We start from the raw sequence: 25,360 nt of genomic DNA, 5'->3' as shown, positions 1-25,360 counted from the left end.
ATTGTTAGGGAGGACTTTTGTGTGCTGCTGTGCAAATAAGTATAAATCTTGAAGGACAAAGCACTGAGGGAAGTCGTATCTGGGCATCCTTGTGTAGAAGGAAGGGTGCTGAAATCATGAGCCATTTGATAGCAAAGGAATGGTCCTGAAACCATCCTTTGCCATTACAAAAATATGTAAGTGACATAAAACTGTTTTGCTTGCTCAGTCCTGTGGGTACTTAATACAACTGGGGTGAAGTAGAATGTTGAACTTATGGCAGGGCAGATCTTATGCTGCTGTTTGTCTCTGCTGGCAGGTTGAAGGAAGAAGTCTCTTTCTGGCTCAGGTTCACTAAAGATGGCTTGATGCCTGGATTTCACCTATACTTCTGGGCCATCTAATAACATGCGTATACTGAAGACGTGTTCATTCTTATAGCTTTCCTGTTGAAAATGGAGCATGACAAATAGGCTGTATTTTTTGGCCATTCGGGCTGCTTCCTAATGATGACTCTTTTAAACAGCAGTGCTTGATTCTTGCAAAACTTTTGTTTGTTGTCCAGAAGAGACAATTTAGTATGTAGCTAAGCCACTAATTACTAAGATTTATTTGGTTTTTTAGTTTTTTGGGTTGTTTTTTTTTTTTTTTTTGCATTTTACTGTGTTGCATTTTGCAGTCAGCATTGTGTAATGGTAGCTTTTTCAAATGTATTATAAAAGGCAGAGCCAAGTGTCATTAACTACTCTGGTGCATGTACACAGAAATTGCTTTGTTACACATCTGGGGCTTGAAGAAATTTCATGGGTTCCCAGTGTAAAGATGCAGGATGGAAGTCTTGTGCATAGACTACAGAGTTTTTGTGAAACTTGGATGAAGGTGTTGGCAGAGAGAGGACGTAGAGAAAGTTCTTCCTTTTTGTACTTGAAGGACAACTGTCCCGAAAAAGCTATGCTTCATTCATAGGTGGCATCATCTTTAGCTTGGATTTTGGTCTTCACAGTGTTTGCATGAGTGCAAATGGTGATGAGCTTGTTTTTGACATAAATAAACTGACAGGAGTAAGCAGACTATTCCCCTGACTCTGTTTCCTTGGTTGATTTGTATGCCCTCTTTTTGAGCCCCATTCCTTCTGTAAAGAAAGTATTGCAGTTAGCAGTGATGTAAGGACGCTCTTCGCCTACTTATGTTTTGGTACATTTTTCAACACATGTAATGGAGCAGCCAAACCCAGAATGACAAAACGTGTCATTTGATATGCTAGTTGACTTTGTTTTTCTTGGAAGGTCGTCTGTGATCATAATCTTACCCATGGTCATATGTAATTCATTGTTGTTGTCAACTACTCTAAGAATGGAGTTACTTCACTAAGCCCTAACAGGACGAACAATGTGGGAGGTGTAATGAAATCCCTTTCAGATCCCCAGCCTTGTTTAAGCACGTGTAAAATTCAGAAAGCTGTAATACACGATCACTTGTATTACTTAGAGAGTATTATAGTTCAGTAGCATGTTGTATGGGATCTTTGGTAATGAAATTGTAAGCAGTTTATAAATTGTATTTCTATAGCAATTTTTGAAGTGCTGGATTGAATTTTTGAGCTGGCTATTCCCCTGTGAGCTTTATTGCAGTCTGTGGTGCACGTTTAGTTTCATCTCTCTCAACTTGTTGTATCTCTTTGTCCCAAACTAAAACTGATTCATTAATAGAAGTATATACCCAGAGTCTGGAGGATAGCCATTTTCTGCCAGCTCTGGAGGTTTGCTTGGTTTCTGTAGGTCTTGCTGAAACTTCCTGCTAAAACTTTTTGCTGGAACTACATGTCTTGCAGAAGGTGTACACAGAAGTTTTCAGCATCAAATTGAAAAGTTCAAACAAACCAAGTTCCTCTCAAGCCCTTAATAGCAAAATAGCATAATTTTAGAGAACAGTTGAATACTGATGGTGTTTCCAGTAAAGGAGAACCAGAGAGTACCTGCACAGGCAGTTAGATAATTTTTCCATCTTGTTTGAAATAACTTGTATTTCTGGAAGTGAAAATCAATTCTTATTTGTAATAGCATATCTGTTCTTACCTAGTTTCCTGGCTGTGGTCACATAAAGATCTTTCTGCTACTAATGTCATGATTTTCTTTCCCTTCAGTTATCTATTATGTACTGTACTATTATGTACTAATATGTACTGTGTTCTTGATGCAGTGGAATTATTTCCCTGCTTTCAGTGGAGTCAGCAATGTCTCAAGTTAGTGTGGAAACTGGATGTATAATACAGCCATTCTGGTGGACTGTTAATAAATATATTTAAATACAGCACTCCATAAATGCACCCTGCAATTCAGTAGATTCTTGCTTATCATTACTTTTCACTAATAATCCTTTTGCTAATTTCAGTCCCTGCAACAGTACTGGTATTGAAGCCAAGGCAAATTAATTTTCCGTCCTATTTAATGAAGATAATCTGTATCAAATACTATATTAAAGACAAGGTATTCTACATAATTATTAAACAGTATTTATTAAGCTTTACAAACTTTACGTTTGGCAATCAGAAGCAGTTGTTCTAGGAATTTAACTGGTGCTTCAAAGGTATTTACTTGCTATTGGACAAGTATTTTCCAGTGGGCAACTTGTAAACAGAACAAAGAAATAATGTATTTAGGAGCTTTGGATACAGATGTGTAACACAGCATCTGTGACATTGTCTTCTGCCATGCCAAACACCAGGCCTTTAATGTTCTCTGTATATCCTTGCAGTGAAAATCTGTTATGTAACAAGTGTGTGTTGTTTCAGACTCCATGACAGAAAGATGTGCATAATAGGACTGAGCATCCTAATGGAATTACAGAACCGACCGCCTGCAGTGGATGCTGTGGCTGCCCAAATTGTCCCTTCAATCCTCCTCCTCTTCCTGGGCTTAAAACAAGTTTGCGCCTCACGAGAACTCACAGAACATGAGGATCATGCTAAAGATGAAAAACACGTTGCAGAAGATAATGGTAAAATCTCCCCTTTTCACATTGTGGATTTTGTCTGGATTTAATTTAAAGGGGGTAAGGAATTGCAGTTCATTTTTAAGACTTATTAGTCTGCTGAAAATAGCTCATCTTACTGGGTTCTTGAAAGATCATCTTAGGAACTGATTTTTCCTCCCAAAAAGGTTTCAGTGTGTAATAGCTAACACTGAACGAAACGGTTGTATTTATTTAAGAGTAACAGTGAAACTTGCAAGTCCACTCTTCTAAGTTGTGAATGTGCTCTGTCTTCTCACATAGACAGCAGGAGTTTGCCAGAACTGCACTGGTTATATTCTTGCATCCTGGAAAGAAGCTTTTCCTAGTACCCAACTAGTTGAAAGACCCATTTGGTTGCACTTCAGAGGAAATCCCAGCAAGTCTTCTTTGTCCAAATGGAAAGTGATTTGTAAAGTAGGATTTGAGACAGCTGAGGTTCCTGGAGTAGTCTCTTGCTGCTGTGTCTGCCAGAAGAGAAAAAACATCAAAGAATACCTTGTGGAGGGAATTGCGAGGAGTGAACTTTACACAGCATTGCAGGCAGATATGCGTGGCTGTATTTGACTTGGAACAGGAGATAGATGGTTTGAGGTCTAAAAATTAGATTGGATGTAAGCAGATCATGTAATCCACTCAAATTTCACACATGATTGTTCTGTAATGGAATTACAGAGTTCTCAATGCATAGGAATATGGCATAGAAACAGCGCAGTAATTTTCAGATCACTGTGATTCTGGCCCTGCTTGTTGCAGATACTTATCTTTTTTCTTTCTAAACTGCTACAAGAAGAACTGAAGGTTTAGAATTGGAGGGGGATTTTTTTTATCTGGATTATAAATCCAGAATAGTTTACTTTAGGTAAGAAATAGCAGTGTTTAGAATTGCATGGTGGAGTTGCATTTAATTCAGGATGTAATAGTTGTTTCATAAATGGATCTGAAGGTAAAGCTGAGCAAAAGATGCAATATTAAGTTTGTTCCAATAAGAGGACACTCTGAAGAACAGTGAGCAGGAATTTGGTCTGCATCTGGTTTTCTCTTTGTTTTATGTCAATTTGTGAAGTCTGTGCAAGTCTATTTGTTCATTTACCCCTCTACTTTGCTCTCATGAGACCCCACTTAGAGTACTGTGTGCAGTTCTGGTGTCCTCAAATGTAAGGACATGGAGCTCTTTTAGAGGAAGTCCAGAAGGAGGGCTGCAGGGATGGTGAGGGGGCTGGAGCAACTCCACAAAAAAAAAGCTGAGAAAGTTGGGGCTGTTCAGCCTGGAGAAGAGAAGGCTGTGTGGAGACCTCATTGCAGCCTTGCAGTATCTGAAGGGGGCCTACAAAGATGTTGGAGAGGGACTCTTCAGGGACTGTAGCCATAGGACAAGGGGTGATGGGTTTAAACTTAAACAGGGGAAGTTCAGGTTAGATATAAGGAAGAACTTCTTTACTGTGGTGGTGGTGAGGCACTGGAACAGGTTGCCCAAAGTAGTGTATGCTCCATCCTTGGCAGTGTTCAAGGCCAGGCTGGATGGGACCTTGAGCAACATTGCCTAGTGTGAGGTGTCCTTGCCCATGGCAGGGGGGTTGGAACTAGATCATCATAAGGTAGTTTCCAGCCCAAATCATTCTATGATTCTGTGATAATTTAAAAAGCACAGTGATGAAACAGTTTGACAAAGACACATTTCATAAAAATGTTTGGATCCTGTAATTGCACTATGACTACATAAATGAAAGAAGAAGAATATAGTAGTTTCACATTCCCCTGGTGTGCTTAGAAACAAAAGTTTAACTGATCTTGAATGCAGGAAACATTAACAGCTTCATTTTTCCAATTCTTCAAGACTTTGGGGAAGGGTGATAACAGAGGGTCCCCTTTCCAGCCAAAACGTAATTGTTCTTCACTCAGTCATTGTTTCCTCATACTTTTTAAACTTTGCTTGACAAAATACATAAATGCTTTTGCAGAAGAGATACCAAGTGATGAGGACGAGGCAAATGAAGTGAGCCAGGCAATGCAAGAGAACCATGGTTGTGGAGGAGGAGGAGGAGGTGGTGGTGGAGGAGAGGAAGAGGATGAAGATGATGATGATGATGACTGGGATGAAGATGCATTGGAAGAGACTGCTCTTGAAGGATTCAGCACACCTCTTGACCTTGAAAATGGAGTTGATGAATACCAGTTTTTTACACAAGCACTTTTAAGTATGTGTTTGCTAGTTGACAGAATGACATAACATGATGAAATAATTTGGAGATGTTTATGATCATTCTTTTCTTTTTAAGAGTAATAGTTCAGATTAGTGAAACTGGAAAATGTGATTTTACTTTCTAATGTTAGTCCTAAGATTTTTTTGCTTACAAGTACCACAAAAACAAATGGTAGCAAATACAGCCAGAGATGAATTATCTTCATGTTCTCTTTCAGAACATTTCAATCACAGCCTAAATAAATGAGACTCGGTCACTAGAGGGACTCCTAAATATAGAAATACTTGTCACATTCTAGATGTTAAAATCCTAATGGAGAAATTATTTTCTGCCTTTCCTGTTTGACTACTCCTGTTGCTTTTAGTTTTGGTATGAGTTTGAAATCAGAAGATTTACTTCATCATTGTTCAAAAATAATGGATACATGGTTAACTTTCTGTTTCAGAAAACAGGGGGATATCATTAAGTTCCCCAAAACAGATCGCTTTTATTACAGTGGGTGTTCTGTGCTAAGAAAACTGACAGGAATACTGAACTCATTTTGCAGTGCAAATTCTGTTTTAAAACCAACCAGGGATTCCATGTGTTTCATTTTGTTCTTCTGAAATTAACTTGCTATATAACCTGATAATCACTTTTCCTTTGTTCCTGTTCTAACAGCTGTGCAGAGCCGAGATGCAGCCTGGTACCATTCGCTGACAGCACCATTGAGTGAGGATCAGAAGAAACAGCTGCAGGAGATTTATACATTAGCAGAACACCGGCGAAGTGCGGCAGGTGAGGCACTTTTCTGGGGCCATTTTCTCTGTTGCAGAGATGCTGGAACTGCATCTAATCTGTAACAACAGAGAGAAGAAATCTCTGTTGTTGTCAATGTGCCAAGTAAAACTTCCTGAGAAGCATGAGTGGGATATCACACTTACATTATTCCTTGCCCGGAAGTGTGTGTTATTCAGAATACTCTTGCTTCTAATTAATTGCCTTCTCATTACCACGTGCTGCTATTTGAACAGGGTCTGAATTAGCTTTGCACAATCTGACATTTGAAATGAAGAGGAAATTAAGACAATATCTAGCTGTCAGCCAGGCAATTGATGAAGATTTCTATAGATTATTATGTGTTTAACAGTTCTGTGACTTTTTAACTGCTAAAATTACTGTCACAGTCAGTGTAAGGTTTTAGATGCTTAGAAAGCTTGCATCATGGAAAATAAATTCATATTTAATAAAAAACATGCAGAATAGTATCACATGAACTGATTCTATAGAGGATTAATTCCTAAGCTTATTTCTCAGTTATAGCGGTGTGTGCATGTCTGCATTTAAAGAAAATCTGAGTGTAATTTATTAGTGTCACTGCATTTCGGGAATGATATTTTGACTCAATTGAGAGTTTTTTCTACAACTGTGTATTCCTGGCTGAGCTGTATTGTCTCTGACAAAAGCATTTTCAATAGGCTGTTTTTCACATCCTTTCCCTTCTTTCAATTCTAGAGGCTAAGACAATAGAACAACAAAGTGGCTACACATTTGACAGCAAAGGACTGATCACAGCATTTAACTTTGCTGGAAGTACTACCGGTGGCAACTGAAGGATCGGCTGCAAAGGTCAATGGGAAGGGTCTCATCATTACATTTTCTTGAAATCATGGTGACTTCTGAGTGATAGGGGAGGGTAATTTAATGCTGCTGAAGGTTTCCTGGGAAATAGCAGTGTGCTTCCCCCGCCAGAATGTTCTTTCTAACCAGCTACTGTAATGTACAAATTCTTGTGGTGTTTTTATAATTTGAGATGGAAAGGAAACATTTGTCCTCAAGGAAACCGAATGACTGGGAGGAGCCAGGCTGCATCTGATTGAGTTGCACTTCTCAGGTTTTTGCTGTGCAGAATTGATAGATTCATATGGATAACAGTGCCTTCTGTTGTACATGGGTTGCCTGAACAAATGGATTTTGGAGTGCATTATAATTTTTTAAGTGTAAGGACATTTCTTGATACACTGTAAGCCTTGGTTCCATGTTTTCCAGTCACCTGCTTTTACTACTCGGTTCAGTTGTTTGTGGGTTGCATATGCATTGCTGGATTCAGAACATTATCTTCTCTATTTGGTGCAGACCAAATGTGTAGAGGGAGGTGTCTTTTGGAGTTGCAAAGCATACACTGGTTATGTCGAAGGGTCTTAACAAAACTGCAGATTTTCCCTTGATGCAGTAGTTTTAAATTATTTCTCTTAGCCATGAAATCAACTTGCTTGAGTTACGATGACATGCATGGCAGGTGGCTACCCTAAACCTACACTGATATTACCTCCTGCCTGGGCAAGCGGAGTGGCCCTTGCATGTAGATGTTCTACATGACAGCTTTTTATTTCCACTATTTTTGATTAATATTGGATTTTAATTGGGATTCTATAAACCTCTTTTCTGGTTTTATTCATTCGTTACCATTCCAGTGGTAGTACTGAGTAATGTGGTACAAAATATTTACAATATTTTATTTATCTTGATAGAAGAAAAATAGCTCCAAACTTATTTCTTCTGACTCTTATACTTCCGTGATTGCATTTCTGGTCTGCATTCCTGTTGGCTGTTCTTGTTGCATGCTGAAATTCCATCATCTGCCAGATTTTTTCCTTAATTTTGAAGACTGGTTTCTCATAAATTGAAACACATCCAACAAATTTTTTGTGAACATGTTAATCTGAGAAACTGATAGCAGTACTAATTTGATTAGGTGCCCCTCCTTTAGGCTTACTGGAATCGCAGTGGTGTAGCCAAAATAAGTAGGGGTGCTTTAGAATGTGAAGTTTGGATTGGAGATAAAATGTTTAGACCAGATATTGTCTCTATATGTTAATTTGTTTATGATTTAGAAATATTTACGAAACAATTTTAAGCACATACTGATAGTGTATCTTTACAGCAGTGCCTCAGCTGAGAAGTCAAAGCCCTTCCCATACCCCATCAGATTTCCATTGACTGTAATGAGTTACAGATTGCTGGCCCTGCCCCATGCTGAAGCTTTCATTTCATGTACCTCAGAGTACTTATAATTCAGTCTGATAAATCTGAAGCACTCTGTGCTTTGGCTTCTGGAAAAGGCCAGAGTGTCTCTGCCTGTTTCTTGCCCCATTTTCTGAGCCTGGCAGCTGAGGGGCAGAAGATTCCCTGCTGCTTTCCTTTTTCCTGCACCTTTATGTCAGACTCTGTCCTGTGCTGTTCTCTGCTGCTGGTTCTTTCCCACCCTTCCCCAGCAGCTGGAGATTAAAGTTGCCCTGGTTTGTGTAGGTTTTTCACTGCTGCTACTCAATAGCAACAGTGAAAATTTCTCACTTTTAGGTCTGTTGAACATATGGAAAACTGTGAGAGTTCCAGGTTCTGTGTTTCCAAAAGGGAACAATACACTGAGCTGCATTGGGCAGGCTCTTCAAGCTCAAAAAACAGAGGGCCAGGACATCCTTTATTTTGAACATCAGGCCATGAAAATGATAGGTCACTTTTGCTAATTTAGGCCCGGGGGTGAGTTGACTGAGACGGTAGGAAAACATTGCATCCAGTTTGTTGGGGAGTTTCTCAGAAACCATAGAAGTTTTGAATTCCTTCATGAATTTAAGGAATGTGGTTTTTTTTGAAATTAAGGACATGGACATCTTCTCTCTTACCTGAAAACTGAAGTGAAGTATTAGTCAGGTAAACTGTTTAATCCCTTTATTATCTTATTTTTAAAAATGAGATTGTTGAGTTGGGTTTCTTTAAAAGCCCATTTGCCTTCTCTACACTGGCATGCAGAGTAGAAGAGGGATTTATTTTTCTTCTGCTAATGAGGTTGCTTGCACAGTCACAAGCTAATATTTAGGAGTTGATGTGTTCAAGGAAAAATCTGCTTTTGCATAGCATCTTTGTGTCACTCAGCTGAACTATGGCTGCTCCCTTGTTCTGCTTCTTGTATACTTTACAAATCAGCTGCCAAGAAAATTTCACCCAGATGTTTCTTACAAGGGGTTTAATCAGCAGCTTGGAGTCGGGTATCTTTGTTGTCTGTTTTGCAGTGGGGATCAGAGGTGTCTGAGGGGATGGCATGTAAAAAGGTTAAATGCCCTTCCCTTCCCAGGAGATTCATGAGCAAATGTTTCTACTGGCAAAAGCAAATGTTAATTATTTTATTCCTTTTTTTTGAAAAGGGTTTTCATCCAAAAAGATTTATTGGGCTCTAGCCTCCACTTTAACATATGGTTCTCTTTTAACATGATAAATATCCATTTGTACGTGATCATAAATAGGTAATGGATTTGAGGGATTTCTTTCTGACCTGTGTCCAGCTTTGTACTACATTAAAGGGAGAGTAACACAAATGTGCATTAGTGTCTCACTTTGAAGCCAAGGTAATAATGGAATATCAGGTACCAACATCGGCCAATCAAGCATGATGTATTTGCCATTGAAGTGCAGAGAATCATGAATGTATTGTAAAATAAATCAAAGGCTGATAAACAGTGACCTGTGTTGCCACATGTTCATCTTCCTAAAGTGTGAAGGTGACTTGTATGGGCATCATGGGGGCTTTACATAGGAAATTAGCATTCTGTAGATGATAATCATAGCAAATGTTAATTTACATGATAAGCTGCTTTTTCAGATAAAATTAACTGATCCTGGGTATTGAATTGCATATGCCGTTTTGTCACTTTGAAAAGAAAATGAGATTCACCATATGTTTTGACTGTTACTTTTTACTCTCTTTCAAAGTTGAAGGTCTTGGTTTGTTTTCATTAAAACCAGAATCTTTGATGAAAATGGCCAGGTCCAGGAAAAGTACAGAATATCAAGCTAAGGAAAAAGCTAAATCCCAAACCTCAACAATCCCCCAAAACCCACATGTGCACAGTCTGATTGAAATAAATGTGCTTTGGGAGTGTAAGTCAAAATATGTAAGAAATGTTACACAAAATGATATTGAGAGATTCTTTGCTTTAGGGGGAAAGGCTGCTTGCCAGGGTGTCAGGGAAACATGAAATTAACTGCTTTAGGACATGCCCTTTGCCTGTGAAGTCCGGGCAGTTTGTGACTCTGGAGTCCATCATACATTGTAGAGGAGAGACAGTAGGACAGTAGAGGATTTATTTATTTTTTTACTATAAAGCAAGAGTCTGTCTTGAGACTTTGGTGAACATGAATGATTAACTGTCTTTTGTGTCCAGAATCCTTTTTTCTTCCCTCCTTTCTTTCTATTTGCCAACCAATGTGTTATCAGATATTCCAGGGGTTGTTGAAAGTACCTGAAAAGTTAAAGATTAAACAATTTTTTTTAAAATCCTATGGTTCTTGAAGCAATGCAACCTATCCATTGCATTTCTGTCTGTAGAATAAAGTCTCTCTTTTGACATATTCAGATGTCACAGAACTGCAAAACCCCCTCATTTGTGCCTGTGGTTTGATGAATGTTTCTGTGTTTTACTTCTTGAAGGTATGGGTACTTGTATGGATGCTTTGAAATCCCCACACTTTGTACTGAAATTTAATCAAAGGATAGGCAAAACTGCACTATGTAATGGAGTACCCAGTTCTAGTTCTGAGATGCCCTCGTCAGTCTTATGATGATGTTTGATAGGCTGGTGGTCAGTTCTTCAAGGATCTCCATCTCTGAGGGCATTCTTGAAATCCAAGAGACTCTGAATCTTTGCATGTAGACAGATAATCTGTATTTTCCTCGTCGCAGGAAAGCATACAGCAGACATGGCTATCAGCTTCTTGATCTTATGAATGAAAATAGCACTCTCTTCTGTCGAATGTCAAATTTTACCCCAAAACAGATGGCGTACAGAAGATGTGGATGTTCTTAGTGTGTTAGAGGAAGCCAGATATTCTTCCAGAAACCAGAAAGTCTTAGCCTAAAGCCATATCATAAAGGATATGTGAGAGGATATATGTACAGTTCAAGCTGCTTGCTTTTGACACCTCTTCCACAGCTACTATTTTTGTAAAACAAAACAACAAAAACCAGTATAAAATAAGAAAGAACTAAAGCAATGCTTGTGCACTAGACAGGTAGAAACTTCCCTAATCCCAGTACTCACTGCAAGTGCACCCACATACTTTTAAAATAGAACATGCAACAAGTGTATGGATATCAGTACCCTGAATCTGATAGCCATTGATGAGAAGTAATGACTTAATGTGAGTTTTCACTGGCAGAAAACATATGCATCCCTTTACGCCTTCCATTATGGGGCCACAGCGCTGATGGATAAGGGAAGAGACACTGATGTCATCTGCCTGGACTTTTGCAAGGCATTTGACACTGTCCTGCACAACATCCTTGACTCTGAGTTAAAGAGGCATAGATTTGATGGATGGACCTCTCAGTGCATAAGGAATGGGCTGGATGGTTGTGCTCAAAGAGTTGTGGTCAATGGCTATATGTTCAGGTGGAAATCAGTGACGAGTAGTTGTTCTCAGAAGTCAGTACTGGAACTGATCCTTTTCAACATCTTTCTTGGCAACATGGACAGTGGGATCGAGTGCACCCTCAGGACGTTTGCTGACAACACCAAGCGGTGTGGTGTGGTTGACACACTGGAGGGAAGGGATGCCATCCTGAGGGACCTTGACATGCTTGAGAGGTGGGCCATTGCCAACCTTATGAAGTTCAACAGGGCCAAGTACAGCGTCCTGCACCTGGGCTGGGGCAATCCCAAGCACAACTATGGGTTAGGCAGAGAATGGACTGCAAGCAGCCCTGAGGAGAAGGACCTGGGGAGTTGGGTGACAAGAAACTGAACATGAGCCAGCGGTGTGTGCTTGCAGCCCAGAAAGCCAACCGTATCCTTGGTTGCATCAAAAGAAGTGTGATGAGCAGGTTGAAGGAGGTGATCCTGCCCCTCTGCTCTCATGAGACCCCACCTGCAGTACTGTGTTCAGCTCTGGGGCTTCCAACAGGAGAAGGACGTGGACTTGGAGTGAGGCTACAAAGGTGCTCAGAGGGCTGGAACAGCTCTCCTGTGAAGGCAGGCCGAGAGAGTTGTTCAACCTGGAGAAGAGAAGGCTCCAGGAAGACCTAATAACTGTTTCCCAATACCTAAAGATGGCTTACAAGAAAAATGGAGAAGGGTGTTTTACAAGGGCCTGTAGTGACAGGACAAGGGGGAATGGCTTTCAAGTGGCAGAGGGGAGATTTAGATTGGATATTAGGAAAAAATTCTTCACTATGAGGGTGGTGAGACACTGGCACAGGTTGTGCTGAGAAGCTGTGGCTGCCCCATTCCTGGCAGTGTTCAAGGCCAGGTTGCAGGGGACTTTGAGCAACCTGGTGTAGCGGAAGGTGCGCCTGCCCATGACAGGGGCAGGGTTGGAACTAGATGAGCTTTAAGGTGCCTTCCAAACCAAACCATTCTATGATTCTGTACTAAAGGGCTACCTAAAACACTCTATGTCTAGGGAGCTAACTGATGAACTGCTTCCTGACTAGAGTTTTGTGGAACAGCAGTTCAGAGAAAATCTGCAGGCATATTTAATTGTAATGAATAGGGAAAGCATCCAGTTTCATTGAGGTGTGATGTATTTGATATGATCTCAGATTTGCAGTGTTCCCGATGTTGCTTGGATCTTCTGCAGGAGCATCCAAGAACTTTGTCCCATGCCTTTCTCCAGGAAAAGAATGTAACTGGGCAGCCCCAGATTTGGTGGGATGCTTCGAACTTGGGGTCAGAAAGCAATTCTTATTACAAGCGGGTAGTTTTCCGTATCAGAGAAATGAGGTGAAAATGGTATATTAATGCAAGGATCCTCTTTATAGCCTGTATAGAGGTTCACAGTTTTAAGTGCTTGGCTATGCACATGGTGCGGTAAGAGTTGAACTTTCAGAGGCATCAATTTCTCCAACATTTAAACAACAGCATCAGTTCCAGGATTCACCTGAGGTGAATGGAAAGTGTTGGTCAGGGGCTGCTTGCTGGACCATCTGGGATTATGTTAGATGAAGTGAAAGGATAGTCTGAAACTCTTGAGCAGCAAAAATGAGTGTTTTCTTGAAATGAGATTTTAATGTTATGTTCAGGTATGTTTTAATTTTTGGATTTCTTGCCCTCACTCAGAATATAAAATCACTACATAACATGGAGGCCTATTGACTTTTCACAGAACCGCGTACTGTTGGAGGGGTTAATCCAAGAATTGTTCCTCATTTTTAGGCATTTTTAACATGTTTGTTAGTGAAGTTTCACATACCCCTTTTTCACTACTCTCCATGCAGAGAGGACTTGGAAATGAGCTTAACAAAAGGAAAAAGAGCAGTGCTTTGAAAGAGGAGACTGTGCATAAGGTGGTTATTTTTAGAAAACAGAACAACTATGGCCTCTGAAGGAAATAGAAAACAAATATTTATACAAAAGTGCATGAGGTAAAGAAAGAATTTAAGACACTATAAGCAGGACTCCATTCTTTGATCACAGCCGTAATGGTTGTTTTTTATCATTGATAAACAGTGTGTGAAAATTGCTTTTGATTGCATCTGCTGTTGGTAGTATGCTTGACATCACCTGCAATGTTTTTGGGCTCAGAAAGACACCAAAGAGGCCATGCAGATTTCTTTTGGTATTAAAAGCAAAAATAGGAGCCCATGTGTGCAGTGAGGTAGACCACTCTGTGCTACATTAGCAGATTGAATTACAGGTTCATCACCTTTGTAAGAAGCCTGAAATACTAAACTATGGGTTGGCTTTGAGGGTAAGAATTGACAAACGCAAAGTGTGCATCGATGACAAGAAGAACCTCTTCCTAGCTCAAAGAATTTTGGACAGTGTTCTCTGAAGCTGTGCTGAATTTGCTTTAAAAATAGTAATAAATCTTACTGCTTAGGTCGAATGTTACATCTGTTGTGCATTTCTATGGGAGGAATAATATTTCTTAAAAAAATGTAACATGCCACCTACCAAGGATCCTGATCTCATTTTACAGCCTCTCTTCATGCAGCCATAAAACTGACTTGCAAGAACACCGCAGAATTCATTTTAAACAAATGTGTGTGTTAACAATCCAATATGTGCATTTGTGTAGCAGTGTCTGTTTGTTAATCTCAGATTTGTGAAGGTAACTGTTCACATGCACACTTTGCCTGCAATAGAACACAACTGTTGTTTAATGGAGATGATATCATTACAGATCGGCCAAATACAATTCTTAAGTTATCAAACTAGTGAAGACAGCGCTTCTGCACCAGAGCTTAGGCCAGTCTTCTGTACGTGGGAATCCTGCTGAAAGTGCAAGACCAGTATTTGTATCAGTGGAGTATTTTCCTGACAGTGAGTTGCTGAAGCAGCCTGTTTGCTAACAGGCACAACTTCCTTGGGTGAGGCACTGGAACAGGTTGCCCGAGGAAGCTGTGAATGCTCCCTTCCTGGAAGGGTTCAAAGCCAGGCTGGATGGGGCCTCGAGCAGCCTGGTCTAATGGAAGGTGTCCCTGCCTATAGCAGGGCACTGGAACTGGATGATCTTAAGGTCCCTTCCACCCAAACCATTTTATGATTCTTAATTGTACTGATTGATAATGCTTACCCTTTTCTGTGTGGGGCACTTCTGTGCCACAGTGTCTCCAAGAGCAGTGGTTAGTGGCCTATTATAACTGGGGAGGTTGAGTTAGTATAGTTTGCCCAAAGCAGTAGCAGTGTGTTGCAGCTGGCATGAGAAATTAAAATCCTGTCTCTGTAGAAGTGTCTGGGAGTTTTGCCATTCATTTTAACGGAGCCAGGATTTTGCCCAAGAAATTTGCTAGGTCCTAATGTTTGGATCACTGCTAATACCTTTCCGAAAAGCTCTGTCAGAATGTAATTTATGAAAATGCTTAGTAACAGTGGGTTCCCCTATTGAGCTGCAATTCTAATCTGTCTAGATGTGACATTCTTTAGTTGTATCTTTTGTGTGTTGCTTGGTATGATGAGCTGTCACGTAGAAAAATGGTTCTCGCCTAGCTGATGAATGACATCCTGACTGTTAATTTCTCTTGAGACTTTGAAGTGAACCCGTTGACGTGGGAGCAGAACTCTAGGTGACCTGTGGTATCATCTGCACCATGTATCACGAGTGTTGTGAAGCTTGTAGCCTGTCTGCAGGTATTAACAAACATGCTGGTTTGGTTGTGAAACTGTATGTTGTGATTGTAAGTGTTCAAGGCCAGGTTGGATGGGGCTTTGAGCCACCTGGTCTAGTGGAAGGTGTCCTTGCCCGTGGCAGGGGTTGGAACTGGATGAGCTTTAAGGTTCCTTCCAAACAAAACCATTCTGTGATTCTGTGATTGCCACTTTTAATGGGTTCTATAAGAGTATTTTTTACCAAAGTAAATATATGGCTCCTATGCCACCTCCTGCCCTCTGACAGAACATTGATCTTTTACCTAGAATCACATTCTTAAGCTGAATTCTATCTCCAGATCTCTTAAAATGGTCATTTCTCTTGGTTGGTCCCCAGCAAAGGTGAAAGGTAATCAGTGTTTGCTTCCTCTTATTATCAGAGATGTTAAATGAATAATTTAAATACTGTATTTGCCTGTTTGACTAAGTTACTGGGACTTCACCAATCTCATGCAGTATCCTACTGAATTTATGGGTTTTCTGGCAAACTCAAGCTACATGGATTTGTGTGCCCATCAGGAATACTCTCCATAGTCATCTTAATGAGATTCAGAGTAAAAGAGAAAGAGAGAAAGAGTCTGGAAAGGTCATATCAGCATATAAATAATGGATGTTTTCCTTTTTTATTAAAGATATTGGCCTTCTGTCTCTCAGCACCTTGTAGAGCAGATCATGCAGTGTCTGTATGGAGAAAGCATAACCTGTGTCTCCTTTTCCTCCTGCAATGAGTATCTTTCTGGAGGATGCAGGGGGTTAAACAAAACTGCAACAAGAGAAATAGGAGAGCACCAAAAGCATCTGAACGTGCACTGAACAGAACTAGCTATCACCATCCATTTCTATGTATAGACCACTCAGAAATGTGTCGACATCAAGTGAGATTAAACAGATGCAAGGAGTCTAGTTTTCCTTGGTACAACAAGGTTCATAGTTGTTGAATTCTGCCAAACAAGAATCAACTCAGGGTAAACAGCATGATTAGCTCCATTTGTATTATTGTTTTGAAGAAAGACTGACAGGATCTGTCTGCATCATTGTAGAGATAAAACACACCACCACCAGCAACATGGCCGAGTCTCCCAAGCATTGTTTTCACTGGAAGAGCAAGCATGGAAATTCTCAAAGGCAGAGTTAGTACTCCTGGTGCTCAGTTACACAATATTTATCCTTTTTGTACTGTTAATCGAAAGGTTCACTGATCTCATGAAGATAAGGTAAGTAGGTTGCTAATACTTTCCCACTGTGCTCCTCTGGTAAGCATGGCTGATTTCAGAACCCAGGGCCGTCTGAGCCACTAGGTTGGAGGGTCTGAAGGGCTTTTCCTGACTGCCAAAGGTTCTTCTGTGAAGAAGGGAGAATTCTGCAGTCTCAGATTGCCTCAGTTCTTTCTGTTGATTCTTCCTAGCTGCTGCAAAGGCATATTTGATTGTTTAATGGGATTTGCTATGACTTAGTGATTGATATTCTTCTAATAAAACACACATACTGAAAAACCGCTGCCACTGTGTGGCTGAAGTAGCGGCTGTTTGTGGTTGCAAATCATTCCAGGCTGCCTGTGACACAAGGAAGGATGGGGGAGAGTGCTTATGTTCATCTTTGTCTGTTACGATCAGGCTTTGTTAGCCTCCTCTTTGCTGTCTGCTTTAGGATGCAGTGGTCTTCCAAGGCATCAGGATATTACCTTCGATCTTCAGCTTCTGCGTTTTGTGAAAAAGGATTCTCACTTAATCATGATTCTGGATTTCTGTGTCTTCCACTCACATCTTCAGGGCTGTGATCTGCTGAATTAAGAACAACTATGGAGTAATCCAATTTTTTCTGTCAATACGTATTACTACAAAGCACGGATTATTAATCATGAGATTTTCTTACTACTGTTTCTTTCTTTAGATACAGTACTGTGTAAAATGTTTTCAAATAGATTTTGAGCAAGTTTTTCAGTATTTCAGGGCCCAAATTCTGATTGAATGGAATTCTGTCACTATAGAGGTTGGGGAAGATGCAGGAAATGTGGCAAACAAATCAAAGGTTAACTATAAGAAGAAAAAGATATCATTGCTTTGTTTATAAACTGTAAATACTCAGTTTTATAACTTCATGTTCTTGCTTTGTTCCTGATTTTAGGGTAGGGGGGAAGATTTAATTGTCTTTTACTTTTCATTTGGGTACAGAGTTGTACTTGACTGTTAACTCCAGATTTTACTTTGTGACAGTACTGCTGCAGGAAAAAAAGCACTGGCTACTTAATGCCAAAGAACATATACCAGTTTGTTTTGTTGCCATCTTTGTGGCTTCCATCCAAGGTCACTTCTACTACAGAGCACCTGAATCCAAGACTCATTTTGCTGCAGGAGGTTGCCTAACAGGACACTAACAGTTCATGTGTAATGAATTTCCAAAGCAGTATTAAAGCAGTGGGAAGCATTGCTTCCTTTCCTGAATGCTTTCTGCTTCACCATATAGTTTTATACAATAGTATTTTTTTTTACTGTTTTTCATAATATCCCCACTTTGGTTGAAGAAAAATAGGGGGGAAAAGATGACCAACTGTGGGTATGATTAAAGACACACAGTGTGTATTACTAATGAGGACATAAGGGAAAAAATAAGCACACCATCTGGTTTTAGGTACCTAATTTAAGTTAGGAGGCTTATCTTGTTAGGCTTTTGTAGGAGAGTGTGGGATAGGCAGAGTTGTGCTCCTAAGCCATCAGATGCTCTAAATCACCCCCTGGCAAAGCCTGCTTCCTTCTTTTCTTGCAGAGCTGGCACAGGGAGATGAACCATCCAGGTTGGGTGGGTAATTCAGCTAATGTGAGTACACCCACCTGGTGGATTTGTTTGGAGGGGAAGGAGAAGCACTCAGGAAGATTATAACACTCAGTAATCAGAGAATAAAAGTCTCTGTTTCTTGTTTGCTGATTGTGTGCAAGTGTATAGTTGGTTTTGCTGATGCTTGTGCAAGAGAGAGATTCTGAAACGTGAGTAATTTGATGTATAGGCTTTGTCTTGTTACAGTAAATTACAGCCTTTCCTTGCCCAGGAGATGAGTTATCTCTCTTCCTGTTTTAGAGTGTTATGTTGCCTTGATTGCACCATGTATTGTGAAAATTTTGGCCCTTTTTATTTTTGTCTTTTCCTGTAGATGCTCTAACACAGGTAAATGGTGCTACAGCATTCAGGAAACTTGTCAGACTGCATTCAGGTCAGCAGTTCATCAGTGAGTGCTATGAAAGATAATCTATGAATGTCAAAGTTGCAGGACCTTGAAAAAAGGCAGTCAGCAGGAACAGCTTGAAAATCTGCTGAACAGAAACACCTAAAGGTAGGTAAGGTAGTGATTATGAATGATTGAATGTGCCAAGCCTCTGGCTGTGTGTCCAGATTCTGGGCTTTGTGGTGACCATTAGCGTACCCTTTAGGATTAGGGGGAAACCCTAAAGAAGGGAAACATACAACCTGTGGTTGGGAGTATGTTACAGAGCTAGATTTTCTATCAATTTCTGTTATTATCCCTGTTTGAGAACTTAGAATCACTAAATAGTTCAAGTTAGAAAGGAGCTTCAGAGGTTTCTAGTCAACCTGCTGCCCAAAGCAGGGTCAGCTTGGAGATAGAGAATATTGCTTGGGATTTTATTGAGTCAGTCTTGCTGCTCTTCCTGCAGAATGGGCAGGGGGAATTGAGGGTTGGCAGTGGTGAAATGGCTTGGCTGGGCTGTGTGAGCAGAGATGATTAGCAGGGCAGGTGTTTGACTTGCTCAAAATGTGATAATTGCAATAATCTTGAATGAAGTGGCTCTGCTTCAGACAGTTGGAGGTAATTAGACTTTGCATTTGAAAGGACATGATCAGAAAATGCAATAAGCATTAGGCATGAGTCTCACCACCATGCAATTTCTAGCTCTGGAAACTACGGCTTGAAGTAGCATTAGCTTCAATTGCTAGGGTATGTCACTTCCTCAGAGCAGTTCAGAAGTTGAAACATGAACTATAAAGTTGTGTGGGAGGGGAAGGTATGAAAGGTATAAATTCTATTGCATGAACTATAGATGTGTAGGAGAGGGAGATATAAAGGGAGAACCTACATGAGAAATCAATGTCTGCTTGGATTGCAGTGTCAGCAGGTGTCTGGTAGGTTCTGCTTGCTGAAGGAAGCAGGTGGCTTATTATTCATAAGAGAAGAAGGAGCATCTCGCTGACAAAGGATCTAAGAATGGGAGAGCCAGATGAATGGAGGGATCTATGGAGGTTTCAAGGAGATGGGTTGTGACCCCCATGTTCTTAACCTTTTCCAAGATGACAAAGCATATTGCTGAAGGAGGAAAGGCTGAACAGGGAAATACTGTCTTTTAAAGGTTGAGAAAGGCACCTGCAGTCATTTACTTTGTGTTACTGCAGGGGAAAGTAGAGGCACATCCCTACCCTGCAACTATTTGCTCAGCCCTAGTACAGAGATGCACATCCAGCACACCTGTGCCATCCAGTCTCAAGCTTTGCTGCCAAATTTCAGCTTCTTTGCAATGATTCACTGATCGGAGGTGCAGATGTGTTGCCTGTTCATGGGTGCCTTGGAAAGCCAGATGGGGAGACCAGCCTGTATGAAGCTCTAGATAAAAATGTGGCAGTGAAGAAGAGGGGGCATGCAGATATACGCAAGCTTAGAGAGAAGACAGTTACTAATACAGTTACGAAGCTCATGCTTTCTCCTTCATAGCAATTTAGAACACATTTGTAACTCTTTCCTGTATTTCTACTCTCATTTGCAGGGGAAATGTTTTTCCTCTGGTACCAAGCTCAGGTCACCGCCACAGAGCCAAAGCTTGCCATGTTCAGGTACAGCTCTGCCATGAAACACCCAGGCTTAGCAGTTCCTTCAGAGCCCCCTTCGTCCAGCTTCATCTGCAGCTTCTTCTCCAGAGGACACTGCTGTGCCAGTGTTCAGTTCATCCTGTCAGCTATGTGGCAGGGAGGGAGGATGGCCCAGCAAATCGGGGGGACATTGTGAAAGGCGCTCTGGCTTCTCCTCCTGCTTCTGCTTGGGCAGGCTCCTTCAGCTGAGCAACAGTCACAGGTTTCTTCTTGGTTCGTGCTTGGTCTTGAAAAAGATTGGCTGCTCTATAATCTTTCTGTCTGTAATCTCTCTCTGTCATTTCTCACATACTGTTTCTTTGCGGCCCACTGGAACCCAGAGATTTTCACCCTTGCAGATATCTGAATATCTTCAATAAGGGCTACCTTTCCTATTTCCTTGCAGAGAGCTGCTATTGCTGAAATAACTGCCTCCTAATCTGAACACAGCGGGGAGTTCTCAGGAAGATCATACTTCTGAAAATGGCTGTGCTACACCAAACCAAGGAGCACCTCAGCTCATTAGCTGAGAGTTGCAAAACCTGAGTCCTTAAAACCCTGACTGAACTAATACAGCTGAACTTCTGTACGCTCTTGATTACAATACTTGATTGCCTAAACTGCTTACAGTAGCTAAAAATATCTGATATATTCCAACTATCAGTGACACATGCAGCACATAATACTGGATGCCACCCACTGGCTTGAAATGTTTTTTCACCATGTGCCTGACTTGCTGCAGGAGCCAGAAGGCAGGAAGAGAGACAGTTGGGGTGACATTGAAAGAGGCTCCCTTATTACTTACCTAACTTGGATCAGTTTGTGGTTCAGAGTTTTGTAGTACTAAAAGCTCTTTGCAAAGTGTGATTATTTAAATTGGTGCAGTCTCTCTGATGACGTTGGAGAGCTGCTTCTAGTCCAGCATTTCTCAGGAAAGCTGATAGCAAAACCCATTCCTATAGGTTTTACATACTTCTGACACTGTGGTTCAGTCTACTGCAACCTTTGGGTCCATGAGAAGATCATGTTGGCCTCAGCTGTACCATCCTATGGGTGACTAACGCTTAAAAATCTAACATTTTGAGAATAAAGATAGATCTGTTTTTCACTTTGACATGTTCGTGGGTTCCTTCTGACAGAGTATGCATGCCAGTCAGACTCAAGGAAGAAGAGACCTCAACACCCACCATCACCTTGATTCCCTAGGCCAGCTGAGGATCCAAGGAAGGAGTGTTTGAGAGAAGATCCTGTATCTCTACATACATTTTCTGATGCTGTTACCTCTACCAAGCACCCCTTTTGGCAGTTTTCTGAAAAGCCCTTGTTAGCAGGATACCTTTTCTTCCTCTTTCTACCTTTGTCTTGCATTTGGCTCCGTTTCTGTTTAATTCCGGGAATGGCAGAATGCCTTTGTTCAGTGTGACAATCCTTGGTTATAAGAGTCACAAAGCTGATGCACAAGAGCTTTACTTCTGTGCCTGTTGTTCCCTTCACTTGCAGGAAGGATGTGAAGTTTCATCTACAACAATCTTACTTTTAGCACAAGGGCTTGTTCTCAGGATTATTGTTAGCATGGGACATTTTAACATTATATATTAGAATTCATATGATTCTAGAAGTCTCTGCTTCATTTCTCCCACATGTTCAAATAATGGCTGTACAAAGGAGACCACTCATCTAGCCTGTGCCAAGCAAGAACTCATTTCTGCAATTGATGTACCATCACCCAGTCTTTGCCTGCAGGACTATGTTCTGCACAGGAAGAGTCAACTGTAGAGGGAAATCTCCAGAAGTGGAGTACAACCATTTATAAACCTCTTGCAACAAAAATCAAGTGTTTGCCATTACAAGTCATGCCTGGGGACTTCCATCATGTGTGATTTTTCATCCCATGATCTTCAAGAATGACGTACATGTAACTTTTAAATCTTCTAATACTGTGAATGTTAGGAAGATTAGGTCAGGCAGAGCTCAGCTAGCCATCAAGATGATTTTCATGCTTTGTCACCAACTATTTGTTATTTAGCCCAGAAGGCTAAATTTGTGGTTAGGTTTGATTGCGCAAGGTGACAGGCACAGGCTTAGCTTCCCTCTTCTTTGCAGTATTTGAAGCTTAATTGGTGGTTGCAGAAAGAGTCCAGATATCTTCAGAGACCAAAACCTTTAAATCCAGGTGAGAAATACTTCTGTCAGACCAACGTATTGTGCCAAGTAGAAGAGAGCTTCATTAAAGCAGAGCCATGTCTGTTAAGTCCCTGTTCTGAAATACTAGTTTTCTGACCTGATTAGTTATATGGGGGTTTTAGAGGGAGACATGAAGCACCCCCAATTGCTCTGTGAACTATCTCAGCATACCACTCCTTTTCCAGAGATACACATCTCCTAGTTTCCCTGGTCTCTGTTGTGACTAGATAGATCCCAGGGAAAATATTGTATGCACTTTTTATTCTCTGCAAAGCAGGAAAATGCCAGTTTTACATTAGCAAAGGAATGAGAGTTTGATAGAGCCCTCTGTCTGCTCCACTGTGATATGTTAGGCAGTAAATTTACTAATGGCTTCTGTTACCCACCATATGACTGTGTGGCAAATATTATGGTTTGGGAGCGCAAGTCTAGGTAATATGTGTCTGTGATTTAAAGAGGCAACAGATTAGCTCTGGCAGTGTGTTTGTAATGGTTTAACCCCAGCCGACAGCTAAGCCCCACAGAGATGCTCTTTCACACTCAGTGATGGGGGAGAGAATCAGAAGAATAAAAGTGAGAAGATTCATGGCTTGAGATAAAGCGAGTTTAATAAGTAAAGTAAAAGCCACATGTGCAAGCAAAGCAAAATTCATTCACCACTTCGCATTGGCAGGCAGGTGTTCAGCCATCTTTGGGGAAAGCATGCCGTCAAGCTTTCCTTGAAGCTTTACATGACATGTAACGGAAGACAAACACCATTACTCCAAATGTGTCCCCCTCCCCTTCTTCCCCCAGCTTTACGTGCTGAGCATGATGCCATATGGTCTGGTGTATCCCTGTGGTTAGCTGGGGATAGCCTGTCCTGGCTGTGTCCCTTCCCAACCCCTTGTGCACCCCCTGTCTGCTTGCTGGTAGGGTGGGGTGAGAGGCAGAAAAGGCAAGTCTGTAAGCACTGCTCAGCAGTAACTAAAGCATCCCTGGATTATCAACCCTGTTTTCAGCATAAATCCAAAACATAACCCCATGTGAGCTACTGTGAAGAAAAGTAATTCTACCCCAGCCGAAACCAGCACAGCATTTCATCCTAATGAACAAGAGCAAGGCCTGACCTACCTGACCTAGTTGGCCTTGCTTTGAGCAGAACACTGGACTAGATGACCTGCAGAGGTCCCTTTTGGTCTAAATTATTCTATGATTCTAATACAGCTGCCTGAGCACATAGCCAGGGTCAAGGGCTCTTTATACAACTGGTGCTGGATCCATTGCTGCTGCAGCTGCTCTTGGACAGACATTTGTCTCCAAGTGCTGTCTTCATTTCTTGTAATGAGTGTGGAGGCACTCAATAGATACAGTTTCTGGGACTGTGGTGTGGGCAATTGTGCAGTTTGAACACTCCAGCACATGGTAATTTGAACATAGAATCATAGAATGTTTAGGGTTGGAAAGGACCTTGCCTCTGCCTCCCTCAGTTCTCTCCCTTCCACCATAGAGGTGGTCATATTAATACCTTTCTGTAGTATCTGTAAAATCCCTGCATCCAGAGAGAGCCCCTTTGGGTAGGTCTGGTGCTTTGTGAAAGGCTCAAAGTTCTCCAGATGTGAAAACATAGAATCACTGAATCGTAGAATAGTTAGGGTTGGAAAGGACCTTAAGATCATCAAGTTCCAACCCCCCTGCCATGGGCAGGGACACTTCACACTAAACCATGCCTCCCAGGGCTTTGTCCAACCTGGCGTTGAACGCCACCAGGGATGGAGCATTCACAGCATAAGGCCGCCTGCCATCCCACCTGGTGATCCATTGCTTTTCATGGTGAGTGGGTCATTCTCTCTGTTCCTCACAGGGTTGCTGATTGCACAAGCCAGCACCAATTTATTCTATGGGCAGTCCTGCATCTCTACTGGAATGCATGCCCCTTTCCACTGCTCCCAAACATGATAAATCACACGACTTTAACGTTTATCTTCTACAAATTGTCTTTTTCAGTGCTGTGCCATGAAACCTCCCCATAAACAGGTGGGAACTGAAAGAACTGGAGCTCCTCTGAGTTAGACATAAACCAAGTTTGAGCCCAAGTAGTGACATTTATAGAGGCAGGTGGCTTGTTGAATAGTATGCTCAACTGCAAGTCATGATGCTAAATGTCAGTCCAGGAATGCTGTAAATCGTATCTAAAAAGCGTTCAGATTGTTTTATGTTTCAATACACTGGCCCCAAACTCCACACATAAGAAAAGAATGAACAGTGTGGGTGGCATAACCATTACTTTTTTACATCCCAAACATACGCTTTTAGAGATCAGGACCTCACAAATTTTCCCTCAATGCTTGTCAGCATTGCTTTAGTTTCCACCCAGGGGCTTTGAACTCTGCTGGCCCTTCTCCAGAGCTATGATCTTGTTTTATGATCAGCTCTGGGGGACTAGTAAAAATGCTCCTGAGAAAAAAAGCACAGCTTCTATCGGTGAAAGAGAACTTCACAGGTAAGGCTAAGACTTGTTCCCATTTTAAATGGGCGTTCCTTTACTAACCACCTGCTCCTTTGTACTCCCATCCATACCTCAAGCTCTGGCTATCCTACAGCTTGGTCCTTTTGCAATCTCTGCTTGTCTCGTACTCATTTCCTCTACAAGTTTCCCACCTGGCACTGAAAATCCCGCTCACCTCCTCAGCAGGATCTGTGGGGCTATTCACTTCTGCTGTGGCCATTCTGACCTGTGGATGAGGCTTGGCAAAGCCTGGGACTGGAGCTGCTGGAGACAGGCTGCTGCAGGGCTTGCATGTGTGGGAGTTCTCAGGGAAATGGGTTTGAATTCACTTTGATTTCATGTGACTTTCTTGGTTTGCCACATTTCTACCTTTGTTGTTTTGTTGGTTGTTTGGGTGTTTTTAGCCTCCCTGGCATTGCCCATGAGTCAAAGCCTTTTGATTAGTGTTTTCTGTAGGTCCTCCGCGATGGCTCCAAAGATATCTCCTACAGTGCGACTTCTGCTTTCTTCTGTTCAGGCCCTTGTCA

General features: G+C 41.3%; 1 protein-coding gene and 1 long non-coding RNA gene across 4 annotated transcripts in view; both read left to right on the top strand.

The window, feature by feature from the left end:
• Positions 1–8,030, top strand: part of IPO8 (importin 8) — a 48,408-nt gene extending 40,378 nt beyond the window's left edge. For 2 of the 3 annotated variants that reach the window (XM_057427833.1, XM_057427832.1), the window contains 4 exons: positions 2,771–2,976; positions 4,950–5,186; positions 5,853–5,969; positions 6,687–8,030. In XM_057427833.1, the coding sequence (XP_057283816.1) occupies positions 2,771–2,976; positions 4,950–5,186; positions 5,853–5,969; positions 6,687–6,784 (658 nt within the window). In that variant the 3' untranslated portion in view covers positions 6,785–8,030. Of the gene's footprint in view, positions 1–2,770; positions 3,031–4,949; positions 5,187–5,852; positions 5,970–6,686 lie in introns of those variants that run through there. The other variant, XM_057427834.1, reaches the window with a different exon arrangement.
• Positions 8,031–17,931: 9,901 nt separating this feature from the next.
• On the top strand, positions 17,932–23,041 carry LOC130609277 (uncharacterized). The gene is made up of 4 exons (XR_008974749.1): positions 17,932–18,127; positions 18,489–18,638; positions 20,080–20,384; positions 20,568–23,041. It is a non-coding gene; the product is annotated as an uncharacterized LOC130609277 (long non-coding RNA).
• The last annotated feature ends 2,319 nt before the right edge of the window (positions 23,042–25,360 follow it).

This window comes from Pezoporus wallicus, unplaced genomic scaffold, assembly GCF_028554395.1.
Source record: "Pezoporus wallicus isolate ANWC-B61680 ecotype Strahan unplaced genomic scaffold, APGP_CSIRO_Pwel_v1 contig_2908, whole genome shotgun sequence".
NCBI lineage: Eukaryota > Metazoa > Chordata > Aves > Psittaciformes > Psittacidae > Pezoporus > Pezoporus wallicus.
This window is presented reverse-complemented; position numbering and strand designations above follow the sequence as displayed.